We start from the raw sequence: 17,980 nt of genomic DNA, 5'->3' as shown, positions 1-17,980 counted from the left end.
TATCTTGAATAAATAAATGAAATATTAATTTAACACGCTATTCATTTATGGATTTGTGAAAAGGAATTATTTTAACTAGAGCGTAAACATAAAATAAGTTCTTATTATATATTATTCTTCCATAATTATTATGCCATCAAACGGTCTGTAATTAAGGTAATAAGATTTATCCTTCCAGTACTAGACTGTGATGCAAACATTAATTTTCTACGCAGAAGGTCGCTCTACTCTGCCATTGACAGACAACTCGTAACATATCCTGCATAATATCTCTGGATTAGTCAGAAGTTAATGACGTAAACTTAAACTCTGTGGAGTAATGTACATCACCGAAATATATAGTAGATGAATTTCTGCTATAGGAATAGCCATGGAAGACATTTTCGAAGAAGTTGTTTCTTCGGATGATATAAAGGTTTGGATAATGACTCGCAGTTTATTCTGAAATCTATTGACAATAGTAAAATTTTGTTGCTATGAGCCGGTTATGTGATTAATGTTATTTGTTCACGATTGTTTTTGTTTCGCAGTTTTCACACAAGAAAGTAGTGTTTATATCGTAATATTGACATGGTATTTTTTGGTTAACAGATAAACAGTCGTTGCAAGTCCCAAAGCCCACAAATGTACATCTGAAACTTAACACAGGCACTTTCACTCTTCATGGTCTCATTTTTGCTGTGTTTGCCTGATGTGCTTAATCGCGTACCAGTATACTAAACGTTCTCGTGTGTTAGAATTTTTGCTGAGAGTTTTTGTGCGACGACGGAAGTGCATTGTTTCTAATTGTTGATATGGTTTCAGAAATTTGAGACGGTTTACAATCAGCAATTGGCCAATGGGAAGGTAACGGATAAAGCGCAGTTTGAGTATGCCTGGTGTCTGGTGCGAAGTAAATATTCTGCAGATATTCGCAAAGGAATAATTCTCCTAGAAGACCTGTTCGAACGAGAGAAGGAACAAAGGAGAGATTGTTTATACTATTTAGCATTTGGTTCTGCAAGGATAAAGGTGAGTGTAATTGTGTATCTTCAGTTCAAATAGTTGTTTGAAGCGGCTTTTCAAGATTCTGTCTTGCACAGATATTTCCATCTGTGCATAACAATAATCCACATTAACCGGCTTACTGTGATGATGCTTTGGTAACTTTTTGCAGTTGCTTTCCCTCCCTCCTTTACGCAAACTGCCAGCTGTTCCAAATTGTCAATTCCCTTAATGCTTATGTCCATCCCCTCTCAACTTGTCCCATCTTTTAGTCAACTTGTCATAAATTGCGCCCCAGTTTAATTAAGCACCTCATTTTTAGTTATCCTTGCTACACACGTTATCTTCAGCATTATTACGTAATATCGTGTATCAAAAGCTGGTTAATGCTGTACATTGGACAATGCCTCCCCTCCTTGAGATCTTGGTTGTGGTGACACTGACTTGTAGTGCGGCTCTAGGTGTTGGTTAGGTTGGAAGGTAACTTGGTTGACAGTTCATGAAGACAATATGTGTGACTGTGAAATATTGTGGTAATAGATTGATTTGGACCATAGCATAATGATTATGATCACAATATATTTAACAAAATTGTCGACATAGGCTAACACTGTAAGGCAAAGTCAAAAAGCTTCATATTATTTTCATGCACATTAAATACTTCCATCATACATAAATTTCAAAACATTGGATAACGTGTACCCAAAAGAATCTCCTTTCTTCTTGTCTGAACTGTTGATTGTCTGCGTTCCACTTCAGTAGAAGGCTGCTCTCAAGACTGTTAGAACTAGCGCAGTGAATAAGTAACTATAAATATTGAACGTACAGAAATAACTATATTTTTATACTGAAGAAATTTATGGTAGAATGTGTTGTAAATTCTTTGGGAGTAAAGACCACTCGCTGCATAGCAGAAGTGTTGAGTTGTTCACAGGTGAGCACAAAAGGGAATGAAAACTTTGCTAGTTCATAGGTACAAATATAGGTCTAAGTTACTATTTGTGTCTCATTTCTTAATCTAATTCCCTCTGTGTTGCTAGATATGGAGTACATTTTATTGCCATCATTTTACTTTCGTTGTTACTCCACTTACAACCTCTTCAAGACGTGTTGTCTTCAACTAGCCTCTTTGCTGCCTCTGATAGAATTGTCCTTGGCAAAGCGTGAAGTACTTTTCTTCTCTCTGAACTTTAATCCACTTCATAAATTTTTTTTCCCCACTGCTTGATAAGTCTTCAGATTGACTGACATGGGGATAACTAAAAGCCTGTATGTCCTTCCATGCTGGTTTGTTTGTGTGTCTGTAGGCTCTAACCATTGCTGTTCAGTATCTGTATAAGTTCTAGAAAACTTTCACACTCTGTATTTTATCAGAGCGTCAACCACCACCTGTTAGATTCAGTTGCTCCATTAACTTGTGATTGACATATGAATACGTCGATAAACTTATGAAGTTTGTATTTAGCACTCTACAAATGCTCTGAGGATGCTTCTCTGGTCACACAACATACTTCCAAGCAGTAGTCTAGTTCATTTCGTCTAATACCTTGTGCAGCAATGTCCTGTCATTGGTCATTGCAGTAGCATTGATGCAATTTTCTGAACTGTTAAGTGTTTCGGCAAGGGGGGGGGGCATGAACACAGTTCTTAATTTACCCACAAAGGAGGGAGTCAGAAAGTGTTAGATCAGCTGATGAGGGCAAAGGAATTGAGCCACGTAATTTTTATCACTAGTGATATGTAAGCCCGTCATTTAAACCACTATGAACATTAATGCTCCAAAGAGACAGGTGCTCAGTCTTGTTGGAAGATTTAATTCTCAGAATCTGCAGTTGGTTTTGGAAACAATCACAACTGCAACATATCAAGGTGACAGGTGCCACCCAGTCTTCCCACAAAGGAAAAACAGTCCATACATCTTGGTCTGCGGCATTATATAGATAAAAATAATCAATCTCATTTATGTGCCACAGTGTCATGGGAATTAAGAATGACCCACGCCCTCACATTTTGGTGGTTCACCTAAATGGAAGCCTGTAACCCGCATACCTAATTAGGAATTGTAATGTTTTATATGCAGCTCCATAGAAAGCCAGATTTGTTTTCTCTAATCTCACCTTCCTGAGTAGCCTCTATCCAGAGGTCCAAAAATTCTGCTAATTTACATCCAGTACATATTTCTCATTAAAATGCCGTAATTGTACCATACAGAAGAGATGATTACCCTTGTGCAGTATAATGGCTGTAATTTAGTCTAGTTTTCATTTGCTGTAGTACCACATCGCAGAGCCTATTAGAATAATGTTGTCAATCAAACTCTGTTCCTGCTAAAACTTCTGGAAGGACTGCTTGCCACTTCTCAGGAATCAAAAGTTATATGCAGTGTAGAAGAGCAGTTATTGACCACTATTTGTTCACAAGAGAGCTACCACAGCAGCAACTAACCAGAGAATGAACTTGGATGTGCAGTCTGTTTGACATTGTTACATTGTCTGTGGATGTCAGTTACTGCTGATAACATAACTGTTGGAATTCATTTTGTCACATAATCTGTTTGAATATGCTATTTTTTATTACAATAGTGAACATACTATGAGGTGGCAAGTCATGGGATATATCCTAATGTCGTGTCGGACTTCCTTTTGCCCAGTGCAGTGCAGACACTTGACGTGTCGTAAGAGGTGACTGAAAGGAATCTCACACGTTTCAGCCTTTGTGATGGTCTCCTGTCAGTTTTGACCTCCATCTTTCTATATTTTCCTGAAGGGCGAGCCAATTGGGTAAGGGCACCTTACATGATGTATCGTGTCCATCGTGCCCTGAGATCTTTAGCTCACTACCTCGTCATCGCATTGCAGTCCCACTCATTCTTCATCTCTTGGGCAAGGACACCTTCCTTCGTGCATTTTACACCATGCACTATGCAGTGTCGCTTTCTATGCCGATGATGACCATGGACTTCTTGCACCTCATATCCAGCATGGCAGCCAGTCCATTCTGGTGGGCCCGCCATGTACCCTGTTGGTTGTAGACCCCTGACAACACAGGGATTGCTCTGCTGATGCCTGCGCCATTAACTCCCAATGTATGCTATGGAGTAGATGCCTATCTCCCTGGGGTATCGGGACTCCCAGCAATGGCCATCCTGCCAGGTGGCCCTTGATGAGGCTGGGTGGTGCCCATGGGGAGCGCCCCTGGTCAGAGTGGGTGGCATCAGGGTGGATGTCATTCCATCAAGTGTAGTACATCATCTCTTGCTGGTGGTCTGCCACCAGCAGTCTCTTAAGCGGGCAAAGTCTAACTTCAATGCTAAGAAGTATGACCCCAAATCATTCCCCTCCCTGGCCACACAATGGGAGGAACACCAGGCTGAGGCTGGCAGTTAAGCTTTTCGCCCCGGTACCTCGTATGTACAATAGTTGATGGGGAATCTTTCATGTCCATGAAGCCTCAGTTTTTTGTGGGGCATCTGGGGACGTGGAGGGCCTGTCCAAAATGCCCTCTGGATCAGTCTTGATAAAAACATCGTCCTCTGTCCAGTCACGGGCAGTACTTGCTTGTGACAAGTTCGGGGATGTTTCTGTTACCATCAAGCCCCATAAGAGCTTAAATATGGTCCAGGATATTATATTCCACGGGGACCTTCTTTTACAGTCGGATGATGTGTGTTGTGCACCAATTTAGAGTGGCAAAGTGTGTATTTTGTCTGGCGCGTCCATTGGGATCCGAGATAATCAGGTTGCCACCGGTGCCTTCATCTTGGCCGTCGAACGTGACACATTACCTGAGGAGGTCAAGGTGATGGTCTATCGCTGTGATGTGTCAAGCCATATATCCTTCCCCCAATGCGGTGCTTTAAGTGCTGGAAGTTCGGCCATACATCTTCCCACTGTACTTCCAGCATCACATGTTGAGATTGTGGGTGTCCATCACATCCCAGTACTCGATGTGCACTGCCTCCGATCTGTGTCAACTGTGGAGTGCATCATTCACCTTGCTCGCCAGACTGCAGGATTTTACAGAAAGAGAGGAAAATCCTGGAATACAAGACCCTGGACCAACTGACCTACACTGAGGCTAAGAGGAAATTTGAGCACTTACATCGTGTGGCTATGACCTGCTCTTGCACTGCCGCTACGAGACCAGTAATTGCCCCATCAGTTCCTCACAGTCCTGTCGCCTCTCAGAACCAGAATACTACACCTGCTCTCTTGATTGGGGGAGGGGGTGGGTGGGGGGGGGGTACTTTCCTCGCTGTTGCTCCCGCACCACCTTCTTCGGGAGAAACGCCCCCTCCCCCTCCGCCCAACAGTCTTCTTCGACTCCTCTCGCTAGGAAGGGGTCCCTTGGGTCACTCCCTTCCGAGGTTTCTGCTAGTGGGAAAGATGACACCCGCCGGTGACTGAAGAGCCCAAAAGCAGCTGGTCATAGGGCTTCACGCTCATCCTCAGTCCCAGAGACTGAATCAGGGAAGTCCTTCCAGCCAGGGAAGCTCAAGGAACAGCGAGAGAAATCCAAAAAGAAGATCCCAAAGACCAAGGGAATTCTGGTGGCACCCACACCACCGCTACCTACAAGCTCTGCGCCTGAGGATAAGATGGAGATTTTGGCATCTGCTGAGGATCTAGATCTCGCCGGACCCTCATACACAATAGATACAGCCTGCTTACGCAATAAGTCAGTGGCAGCAGGTGTCCCTGAGGCATAACCTGCCTCATTGAATGTTCATGCCTTCCCAGTCTCACAATGATATCATCCTCCAGTGGAATTGCGGCGGTTTTTTCCACAGCCTGGCTGCGCTATGCAACTGTTAAGTTTTACACGTGCTTCATTGCACTCCAAGAAACCTGCTTCCCGGCAATGCGGACCCCAGCCCTCCGTGGCTATAGGGGATATTACAGGAACCTTACCAACTATAATAGTGTGTCAAGTGGAGTTCGCGTTTATGTCCTAAACTTGGTCTGTAGTGAAACTGTGCCCCTTCAAACCCCTGTAGATGCTGTGGCTGTCAGAATGACGTCGACGCAGGAAGTAACTGTTTGCAGTGTGTATCTTCCTCCAGATGGTGCAGTACCCCTGAATGTATTAGCTGTACCGATTCATCGCCTCCCTAAACCCTTCCTATTATTGGGAGATCTTAATGCCCATAGCCCCTTGTGGCATGGCGCCATGCGTACTGGTCGAGGCAGAGATGTTGGAACTTTACTGTCTTCGACCTCTACCTCTTACGTACTGGTGCTGCCCTGCCACACATTTCAGTGTGGCTCATGGCAGTTACTTGGCCATTGATTTATCAATTTGCAGCCCAGGACTTCTTCCATCTATCCACTGGAGAGCACATGATGACCTGTGTAGTAGTGCCCACTTCGCTATCTTCCTGTCACTGGCCCGGTGTCAGGCCCAGGAAGCCTGCCCAGATAAGGCTTTAAACAAGGTGGACTGGGAAACTTTTTTACCTCTGTTGTCACCGTTAAATCTCCCCCACACAGTTACATTGATATGATGGTTGAGCAGGCGACAACAATTGTCTCTGCGGCAGAAAACGCGATCCCTCGCTCTTTAGTATGCCCCCGGCTAAAGGCAGTCCCTTGGTGTTCACTGGAACTCACTGAAGCAATTAAGGAGCGTTGGCGAGCTCTACAGTGGCATAAGCGCGCCCTTTCCTGGAGCACCTCCTAGCCTTTAAACAGCTCTGTGCCCGCCTTTGCCAACTTGTCAGACAATGGAAGCAGGAGTGTTGGGAGAGATACGTGTCGACCATTTGATGCCATACGTCACCTTCACAAGTCTGGGCCAAGATCAAATGTGTTTTTGGGTACCAGACCCCAACAGGTGTTCCCGGTGTTAACACAAATGGCGTGTTATCTACCGATGCAAACGTGATTGCCGAGCCCTTTGCTCGAGGCTCTCCGTCGGAGAATTACCCCCAGCCTTTTGCACTCTCAAACGGTGGCAGGAAGGGGAAGTCCTCTCATTCACTACATGCCACAGTGAATCCTATAATGCCCCATTTACAGAGTGGGAGCTCCTCAGTACCCTTGCACATTGTCCCGACACAACTCCTGGGCCAGATCGGATCCACAGTCAGATGATTAAACATCTCTCATGTGACTGCAAGTGACATCTCCTCATCCTCCTCAATCAGATCTGATGTGATGGCGTCTTTCCATTGCAATGACTGGAGAGCACCATTATTCCAGTGCTCCAACCCAGTTAAAACCCTCTTGGTGTGGATAGCTTTTGGCCCATCAGCCTCACCAACGTTCTTTGTAAGCTGCTGGAATGTATGGTGTGTCGGCGGTTGGGTGTGATCTTGGAGTCACGTGGCCTACTGGCTCCATGTCAGAGCGGCTTCTGCCAGGGTCGCTCTACCACTGATAATCTTGCGTCCCTTGAGTCTGCCATCCGAACAGCCTTTTCCAGGCGCCAGCACCTGGTTGCCGTCTTTTTTGATTTACGAAAATCGTATGACATCACCTGGCGACATCATATCCTTGCCACATTATACGAGTGGGGTCTTCGCGGCCCGCTCCTGATTTTTATCCAAAATTTCCTGTTGCTTTGTACTTCCTGTGTCCAAGTTGGTGCCTCCCATAGTTCCACCCATATCCAAGAGAATGGGGTCTGGCAGGGCTCTGTATTGAGTGTGTGTCAATTTTTAGTGGCCATTAATGGTCTTAACAGCAGCAGTAGGGCCGTCCGTCTCACCTTCTCTGTATGCAGACGACTTCTGAATTTCATACTTCTTCACCAGTACTGGTGTTGCTGAGCAGTGCATACGGGGAGCCATTCAGAAGGCGCAGTCATGGGCTCTAGCCCACTGTTTCCGGTTTTCAGTCGCAGAGTCGTGTGTTTGCACTTCTGTAGGCATCTTGCCGTTCATCCAAAACCATGGATTCTTAGGACTGGTTTTCGACGCCTGATTGACTTGGCTTCCTCACCGTAGTCACCTTTATGCCCTCCACTGCCTGAGCAACACCAACTGGGGGTGCAGATAGCTCCATGCTGCTGCAGCTCTACAGAGCCCTTGTTCAATCCCGCCTTGACTATGGGAGTCTGGTTTACGGTTCGGCGGTGCTCTCAGTGTTGCGTTTACTCGACCCAGTGCACCACTGTGGCATTCGCCTAGTGACATGAGCTTTTAGGACGAGTCCTGTAACCAGGTACTGGTGGAGGCTGTGCACAACTGATGGCCAGTTATGTTGCCCACGTTCATATTTCTCCTGTGCATCTGAATTACCGTCTCCTTTTCCCACCCACGGTGGTTCATCTCCTGCATTGGCAGCCCAGGTACCACCTGTACTTGAGGTCCATTCACGTACAACTCCATGGTGTACACCTAGACAGAGGTGGCGTCTGGACATTTTTTTCACATGGCCCTAAGGACTCAGTTAACCCTGCGGCTCTCTGCTGCAGTTTCTCTAGATTCTTCACATGTAACAAGGCCATGATGTGGTTTACACCAACATCTCGATGGCTGATGATCATGTCGGCTTCGCGTATGTCCATGGAGGACATTCCTTGCCCGATGGCTGCAATGTTTTCGCTTCCGAGCTGTTGGCTATATTCTGTGCTCTTGAGCACACCTGTTCATGCCCTGGGGAGTCATTTTTTCTGTGTACTGACTCCTTGAGCAGCCCTCAAGCTATCGACCAGTGCTACCCTTGTCATCCTTTGGTAGCAACCATCCAGGAGTCCATTTATGCTCTGGAACAGTCCAGTTGTCCAGTGGTGTTTGTCTGGACCCCAGGTCACACTGGCATCCCAGGCAACGAACTTGCTGACAGGCTGGCCAAACAGGCTACGCGGAAACTGCTTATGGAGATAGGCTTCTGTGCAACCGCAAGGTTTAGTGGCGTTGGGAGACAGAATGGCATAACCTCAGTACGCATAACAAACGGCGTACCATTAAGGAGACTACGAACATGTGGGAGACCCCCAGGCGGGCCTCTCGCAGGGTCTCTGTGGTTCTCTGTTGGCTCCGCATTGGCCATGCTTGGGTGACACACGGCTACCTTCTTCGCTGTGATGACCTGCCTCTGTGTCGGTGTGGCGCCAGGCTGAAAGTGGCCCATATCTTAGTGAGATGCCCTCCTTTGGCTGCCTTGTGGCGGACTTTCCAGTTACTGGACTCGTTGCCATTAATTTTAGCTGACGGTAACTCATCGGCTAATTTAGTTTTACGTTTCATGTGTGACAGTGGGGTTTATCATTCTACATAAGTTTTAACGCATGTCCTTTGTCCCTTTGTGTTCTCACTCTAATACTTTTAGGTTGGATGTGTCGCAGAGTGGCTGGCTTTTCCTTTTATTCTCGTGGTCGACCAACCACGGTCATCTGCTCTCTTGTTTTTATCCCTCTTATCTTTCTTTTGCTTCTCTATGTGGTTTTCTTTTTCCTGTTTTGTCCATAGTAGTGTTGTGAGACCTGAGTTTCTCCTGGTGTATACAACTTTCAAACATAGTAGTGTTGGTTGTCCTTCTGTCATTCTTCAGGTTCTTCCTTTCTCCTGTTATTGTCCTGTACGTCTCCTTTCTTTTCTTCTTTCCCTTGTGTACTTAGTTTACTGGGAACAAGGGACCCATGACCTTGCAGTTTGGTCCCTTGCCCCCTTTTTTTTTAAACCAACCAACCAACCATGACTTCTGCCACTTCATGGTATTGTCTTCAGCTGATAATGTGAGCAGAAAAAGTAATAAGGCTATTACAGTTCTGCATGACAAATTCAGTATAGCTGGTAGATGGAGAAAGTACAAAGGAACGTCATTGCACAGATTCTGTGGCCATGTTGGGTATGACAAAGTGATATCGCTTATACAGGTGTCAATAACTTTGTGTAATAGTTGTAGTATGCATTCAGACAAACAGCATAATATCTTTCTGAAGTAATTGAAAGCCTTTTCTGCTGTTTTTAGTCATGTAACTGGGGGGGGGGGGGGGGGGTGATCAGTTTTCTTGGTGTATTGCCGAGTTAAATCCCATTGTAAGAAACTTCGTACTGTTATATAACTGAGTTAGATTGAAATTATTGATCTTCAAGTCGGAAACTTTTTTGTAATTTTTTGTTAAGTTGGAAAGACTATATAATAATTGCCTGTGTATAAATACACAACTGATTCATTGATTCGGCCCTTATCCAGGATTGTCAGAAACTTTAAGTTATGTAGTTATCATTATTTGTTTGCAGGAACCACACTCTGAACTTCTTTATATTGTGAAGTTTTGTTGCATTTTCTCTTGCTTTATCAGCTTTGCTTGAGAGTAGATTTTAAACTGTGGGGTGGTGTGTAATTAGAATTGTGCTACAAAGCTGTACAGCATCATTGGTTCCTGGACAGTAGAGGTAATCCATTTCTACATTGGTAGTTGTGTGTAGTTTTGTTACTTTATTTTATTTATTGATATACGTATTCCTTAGATCCTTCCATATGTGGAAGACACTACGATGTGGAACAACGTAGTATATACAAATGTGTTTTCATAGAACGTAGTTACCTTACAAAAACAGACTTGCAACATAAGTTATTTCACAAAAGCAGTTGCAGGGAAAGTACGTAACACAAATCTACAACAAAAAATAAGCAAAGTGATAGACAAGCTGAGTTGCTGATAGGCACAACAAAAAGAACAGTCTTTTCATTGTGCCTATCTACAACTCAACATCTCCACTATATAGTGAGTGGCAACTTACCTTTTCATAATATTGTTACATTCCATTGTGGACTTTCCATTGTTTGAAATAGTAGATTTTGTGACAATGATGTTTTCAATTTGAGATTGTCCTAATGGCAAAAGTAGCGGAAGACTAATATTTTATGGTTTGGAGGATATGAGGTTCTCAGCTGACCATACTGTGAGAAGATCTAAGAATTTGCTGCAGTGTAATCTTAGTATTAGCTGAGACTCGCGTAAAATGGGAATCTCTGGGACTTCAAAGCTGAAGTGGATGTAATTGATTTTGCTGTGAGCAATGTAATTTGTTTCTCTAACTATTGACACTGGCTCTCATTGTGCTTTCAAATATAAGAATATCAGCTGCCTTCTGTGGCTAAAAGGTGTGCCTCATCTATTAACACTTATCTTCTTTGCTGTGATGGCTCAGAATTGAGGATGCTTGGTAAAGAATTGAATAGTATTAAACTACTGTCCTTACCTAGTGGACAAACAAAACATTAAATGGAAATCACAGATATGAAATCAATAATCATTACAGAGGAACAAGGGCTCTCTTACAATAGTTTGGGGGGGGGGGGGGGCTGGAGGGTAGGGAAAGGCCTGGGGTATGGAGTATTTTTAATATCTTGGAAGACTAGTAATGACTTGTAAGTAGCCATTAAAAAGTTCCAATTCTGACCCTGTTAAAAACCCGTGTAACACAGACTTCTAAATCATTTTTGTGAAAGAAAAGCAACGGTCTTCCTTTCTCTGAGAACTGGGAGGGGGGGGGGTGTGGCTGTGCAGTGCCCCCGTGCCCAAATGCGGGAGCCGTTTGGAGAGGAATGATTCGCCACAAAAAAATATTGAATATTTATTGCTGAAAGTCTTAAATATCCAGTATAATATAGGCCTAATTGTATCATCTTATACGGATTACACACAGATGAAAACAACAAAATCATAATTAGAACCAAATAGTAGTTTATCCTAACGAAATTTGTTTCTTGCCTAATGAGTATAACCAAAAACTCTTAATAAAACTTACTTGGGATTATTACGTAACACAATTATGTATGCAGAACAGATATGTATTAAGGATCATTAAAGATGCTTCATAAATAAACAGAAGCAAAAGGCATATGGCACAAAGCAAACAAATGTCTTTTATTTTCACAGGACCACATTTCCACAAGTGTCAAAGCAGCTGAAGAATGACAATAAGTGTAAAAGATGATGATGATTTAGTTCTAAATAATCATGTAGATGTGCTATGAAAATTTATTTTTGCATACTTTCAAAGGAGCAGGCACAGAGAAAAGTTCATATAGTATCTCAGGAATTGTAATTTCTCAAAAGAACATAATTTCGTACAGTTAGTCTAATACAGTGCTTTGTTAGCCAATGAACTTCTGCTGTAGAGTGTATAGGTTGGCAACAATAGCTTCATGTAGCAAAAAGTAAAATTGCCCTCAGCCTGAAGATTCATTTGAACATGACAGTGCTTCATTGGTAATGGTTCTATTGGACGCTGTATGCTATTGCTTCCTTCAAACTGACTGGTCAGTCTGTTGTAAGGGGATGCACAGTTGAAGCAGACTCTGTACTATTGTCCAACTTAACATTTTCACATATGGAAGTCGGAGGTGAAAAGAGGTAAATGATACAAAAATTCATAGGACAGAGTGTATATTGATACACAAGTGTCTGAATTTGTTGTTTGACCTGTGGGAGGGTAATTTTAGGTAACTCATGTGAGGCAAGGAAAATATTGTGTATGGTACCAGAATTAAAAATGTGGCAACAGGTATCATGAGGAACACCATGTTACATATAGTGAGGGCTGAGAGGTACTCATTGGTTTAGTCAGAGCACTGCATTTTGTGTCATTTTCTCTGAAAGTGTGTGCTTGTTTTCTTTGTATCAGATAATGTCATTCTGGCAATATTTTTCTCTTATATGATGAACGTTCTAAGAAAATATGTAAATTTTAAAATTGTTTCCTGAGGCATTGCCTGTAATAGAAGACACACTTACTCCACTGTCACAAGACCAGTTCTAGTAAACTGTCTGGTTGCTCAGTTAAACTGTAAAGCTGCAGCAGAAGTCATGTATGTGGTTTGCAACAATATTGATACTTAAAAAAAATTGTAACCAAGGTCACTGATAACTGAAGACGTTTGTTGAACTTGTTTGTTGCATTACTGTTTTGCACATAGCCCATTGTCATATCTGCCAAAAAAAAACTGTTACGCAGTCATCAGCATGAAGTTATTCCACACATACACACTTAATAAAAAATTATGTAATGTGTGACAGTGTAGGCTGCACAAATGATACATACGAAAATACAAAGTGATGAAAAAATTGTACACGCAAATGATGTCTCACACAAAGGAGCACAATGGTAGAATAGTAGTGCGAAATGGCCATCATCATAAATACACAAGTGAAGGAAGTGATGCACTCAAAATTAATACTTAACACTACACACCAGATAGTGCACAAGCCAGTAGTGTGTTAAGCCAGTAAATGATTATTTTTTAATATGATTACAAATGTGCACTAGCTATTATCAAAGGTACGATGGGAACTTACGAAAGGTCATGAATATAAAACAAATAAACCATCAGAATAACAATCAATTTTTGACATTTTAATGTAATTGGATAGATAAAAAATTCACACACCAATTGGTGGATTCTTCCCCTAGACACAAATTCCTCCGAACTCCGCTGGAGGGAACTATTGGTGCAACATGTCCTTGGCTCTCACCACCCACCTGGCCTTAATTTACATTAATTTCTTCCATCTCAGCATTTCTTTGCAGTAACTACTCCTTTCCTTCACTCCATTTTAGTTTTCTGCATCTTTCATTTTCTTGCCTGTCTATTTTTCCTCCTCCCCGTCCCTCTCCCCCCCCCCCCCTCCTACTATCTTGTATACAGTGCACTTGACTTTCCAATCTTATTAACTCGTGCATGATGTTTTAGCAGTTATCTGTGTCTTGCATATTAACCGGTCTCCCACTTTTAAGCTCTAAGGTTTTCAAATCTTGTCCAGTGCAGTCCCAAACAGTCTCTTTCCTTATCATTCCATGTGTTAGGTCTCACCTGACCTTTGGTGCTGGGTGACTTTTCTAAAACCTACCTCTTTCCCTAGACATCTCTAGTCTTTTTCTGTCACCCCTCTTCCTTCCTCTTCAACCTTCCTGCCAGAAAGAGGAGACGAAAGCTTATGTAATAATAACCTTTTACTTGTATGTTCTGCCGCCACTTGGTGAGTAGATTTTTTTATCTGTCCAATTACAGAATAACTGTTAAAGTGCTGTTATATAGCCTACCTCCAGGTGGCAGATAAATCTACTGCCAAAGCCTAAAATATGAGTTAGGTATCTAAAGTAAAACAAAGTGGAGAACCATGAGGCATTCTCTACAGCATAAATGAACATAGCCATATATTGCTTTCGCATACACAGGGGGATGTGCTTGAGCCTGCAGACTGATGTAGTGCACGTATTCAAACTCAATTAAAGCAGAAAAAATGTAGCGAAAATACAGTTACAAACCAAATAAAATAATAATGACAATAAATACAAAAAAATTCAAAGTAAGAGAGACAGTAGGGGAGCATTTTATTTATTAAAACTCATGCGTTATTACAGAAGATATTACAGTAAAAAGAGAAAATAATGAATCTGAAATATTTGATGATGAATGTAATACAACTAAGGGAGAGATGGAAAAACAGACTAATGAATCAGCAAATGGTCAAAAATATTTTAATACCATTGCCTGCTATTTGAAATTGTTTATTTATGACAGTGTGTGGATCAGACTGGCGATACATGTAAGCTTCCAACTCCTCAAGAATGTAGAGGTCCATACTCTTATATTCAACATGCAAGATAGCTAAACTGTCATTAATGAGGGAGCAACAGATGATCATTCTTTCAAAGGACACCTAATTGTGCTATTGTAAGAGTGCTCCATAATCTTTCTAAAAATGTGTCTGCCCATCAGGCCCACATAGATGCTACCCAGGAAACCCATTTGACTGTGTTAAACACAAGAATTTTGAGACTTAGTAGTTTTATCATTGAGACTATGCCACAAAGCAAGTTAGTTTCTTTCATATGCAGAAATCCACCTGAAGCTCTGCTTTTCTGAAGGCTTGTGCAATCCTGTTGTGTCAAGGACCAAAGTAGAACATGGCAATGTGTGTAATTTTATCCTTTGAAGAAGACAACTAATGTTGCTTGTTGTTAAGAATTTTTCTACTCATCTCACTTATGACCTTTTCCAAATAGCCATTGGCTTGTCCTAACTGTATAATTTTTGTTTCCTTATTAACTACATCATTATCCAAATTTACTTTCATTAACCTATGAAACAATAATGAAAGTTGCGCTTTGATAGTAGATTTCTCTGCCACGTGGTAGTGCCTATAAAATAGTGCTATAAATGTTAATGATACTTTGTTATGTATTTATTTTGTACTACTGGTCCTTCATAAGTAAGTTTCCTTGGTTTCTTTGGTATTAGTTATGGCACATTCATAATTATATTAAAAAAAGGTTCTTTTGTGTGTGTAATGGAGTGCCACTGGTTTGTTCGCCATCTGGTGAATGTAATCTGTCTTAATTTAGATGTATTGCTTCCTTCACTTACGTGTCGATGATGTTGATCACTTGACACTTAACATCCTACTGTGCGTCTTTATGTATGACATAGTTTGCATTTAAAAAATTTTCATCAACTTTGTATTTTGGTGTGTATAATTTGTAGATTCTACATTGTCATGTTACATATTTTTGTATTAAGACTTGGTGTGGATTACCTGTGTGCTCATGATTGTATAATAATTTTTTGACACACCAACCGATGATGGGCTATCCACGAAACATGTAATGCAATGAAGTTTGACTAACATCTTTGACTGTTATTGGTGACTTACCAGTGTTGGTTACATTTTTATAAAAAATTTATATGCCATTGATGGTAATAACCAATCATATGAGGCCAAGGAGAGCTCTGGGTCACAAACAGCCACAATTCCTCTCCAGATAGGTCAGCTCAGTGCCATCAATGGAGAATCATGTTGTGCTACCAGTAATAATGACCCAGCAGAGAAATTAACCATCGAGCTACCAACAGCTCTCAGCTCGACAAAGGAAGAACATTAGCAAATAGTGGCCCTTCTCCATCTATTTTTGTGCACATCAAGTCGAGAGAGGAAATGAGGAAGACCAGGCAGTGCAATGTGTAGCACTATATCAACACTGTAGATCATGCCTCCTATCAGTCGGTACTCAAAATGGATGTATCCAGCTGAATGATTGATAATTCAGGACCTGTATTAACGTTTCACGATTCTGCTGTTTGCTCTTCATTTACAGCTCAAATGAAAACACAACAGATTTCTGTGGCTGGGAGCTACAAAGTAAATTAAAATACATTCACATGATTAAAGAGACTATAATATGCTGTTAGTTTAAGTTTTTTATTTATTTCCACATTATTGGGCAGTCTAACATTAATCTTCTTGCAGAACAATGAAGTTATTTTTGTTGGCTTGGTAAAGAAATTTGGCTTATCTTCTCTGGAGAGGCAGCCAATTTCTTTGAAACAAAGTGTTTCAGTTCACCCTGTTTGCTTACTTCTACTGTATACTGGATTTCAAGTGCATGTGTTCCTCTTTTGACACGTATGGCATGATGACATGATAAAGAGCCAAATGTGAGATAATATATTACTAGTACTCCAAGAAAATTGGCATCCCAAAAATCACACTGAAAAGCTTAGTAACAGATAGGGACCTAATTCAGTGTGAATTCGGAGCAGAATTAAGCATTTTAGTATGGTTTTCAAAATTCCAATGTTCTTAGAGTATTCTGATGTACCATGTCTTTTATAGATATCTGATAATAGTATATATACATATGAACATTCTTAAAAGTTCACTTGAAGCTAAGCAGGCAAATTTAGTTAATAGTATTGAGTAAAATGTTCTGTTTCAAATATATTGACAGCTTTAGCAGAATTTTATAAATCTGCCTTCTGTGAAACAGACTGCTTTTCAATCACAAGGCGTGTTTCAACACTTGTGTGTTACTTCCCCTAGGCTTGACGTCATTTCTTAATTTGTGTTGTTTACATCTTAAGTTTACAGACAGTCATTCTTCAGGGAATTATAGACTTGCAGCACACCATGTTTTATCATAGTAATCCAGCTTAGGGCCTTGTATTTACTCCTGGAGTAGAATGTAGACTGCCAGTTATACACTTTCTTGGCTTCACAGACAATCTTGTTGATTTTTGTACCATCTAAAAAATTGATGGAAAAACTTATCCTTAGTTGTGGTGTGTACAAATAAGTTACTTTATTTTTTGCAAGAAATTGGTATTCCTTGTTAAAAGCTTTTTGCAGTGCTGCGTGGATGTAAACCTGATTGGAAATGCTAGATAATACTATTACAGAATACTAATAAAAAATCTTTGTCACCACATACCAAAATATTAGAGTACTTTAAGTTGTAGAGTCTTAGTTTTGAAATGAATTTTATGCCAAGGACAGCTTTCTTATTTTGCATTTCTTATCTGAGTTCGGTATGATTGCACTAACTACAATAACTCCGTAAATGTCCTCTGAACAACATGATGTAGTGCTGCATATTGTCACACAATGCCTCACTCTGCTCGAAATTCTAAACAGAAGTACGACAAAAGGCATATGAGCAGGGCAAACACCAAGCATGAGCTTCCTACATCATTCTAAGTGTGCATAGGCTGTAACACTTGTTTTCTGGTGCTTTCTGGCAACTGTTCAGGTGAACCTATTTCTAACAGGCCACAGGAAAATATTGGAAGTGGTGGTGTGAGAAGTGTTAAATTCAAAGTAAATTTCCTTTTACACAAGACGAGTTATTGCTTGTGAGATAGTGCGATGACGTCCTTAAATAACATATCGTTTGACTCTAATTCAGAACTCAACACTTTGAGGACCAGCCACTTAGAAAAGTTTTGGAACCAGAAGACCAGCCATTTATGTCATTATTTAAAATTTCACTATCACATTTGTGTTGACATATCTTTAGGAGTAACACTGCTAAAAGGGACCAATATTATATGTGAAGGCTTAGCTTGCTTATGTATATTAATTTAAACCATTAACTTTTCCTATTTGTGTGTTTGCGTTATTTAACAGTGATATATGCTGTCATCTGGTGAAATCATGTGACATGATTGGCTAACAAAGTGCATTGCAATCTCAACTTAAGTGCTTTGGAAGCTAATGAGCTGTATATGATGGAATTCGTATTTATACTTTCACAATAAGAAAA

The 17,980-nt window shown here is 41.2% G+C and overlaps 1 protein-coding gene across 1 annotated transcript in view; it reads left to right on the top strand.

The window, feature by feature from the left end:
• Positions 1-257: 257 nt before the first annotated feature.
• The window catches only part of LOC126234288 (mitochondrial fission 1 protein), a 43,466-nt gene continuing 25,743 nt past the window's right edge, over positions 258-17,980 (top strand). Inside the window, exons 1-2 of the mRNA XM_049942975.1 lie at positions 258-415; positions 805-1,011. Of these exons, the coding sequence (XP_049798932.1) occupies positions 371-415; positions 805-1,011 (252 nt within the window). The 5' untranslated portion in view covers positions 258-370. The remainder of the gene's footprint in view (positions 416-804; positions 1,012-17,980) is intronic.

Source organism: Schistocerca nitens, chromosome 2 (assembly GCF_023898315.1).
Source record: "Schistocerca nitens isolate TAMUIC-IGC-003100 chromosome 2, iqSchNite1.1, whole genome shotgun sequence".
In the NCBI taxonomy this organism is placed as follows: Eukaryota; Metazoa; Arthropoda; class Insecta; order Orthoptera; family Acrididae; genus Schistocerca; species Schistocerca nitens.
Note: the sequence above shows the minus strand (reverse complement) of the source record. Positions and strands in the feature narration are given on the sequence as shown.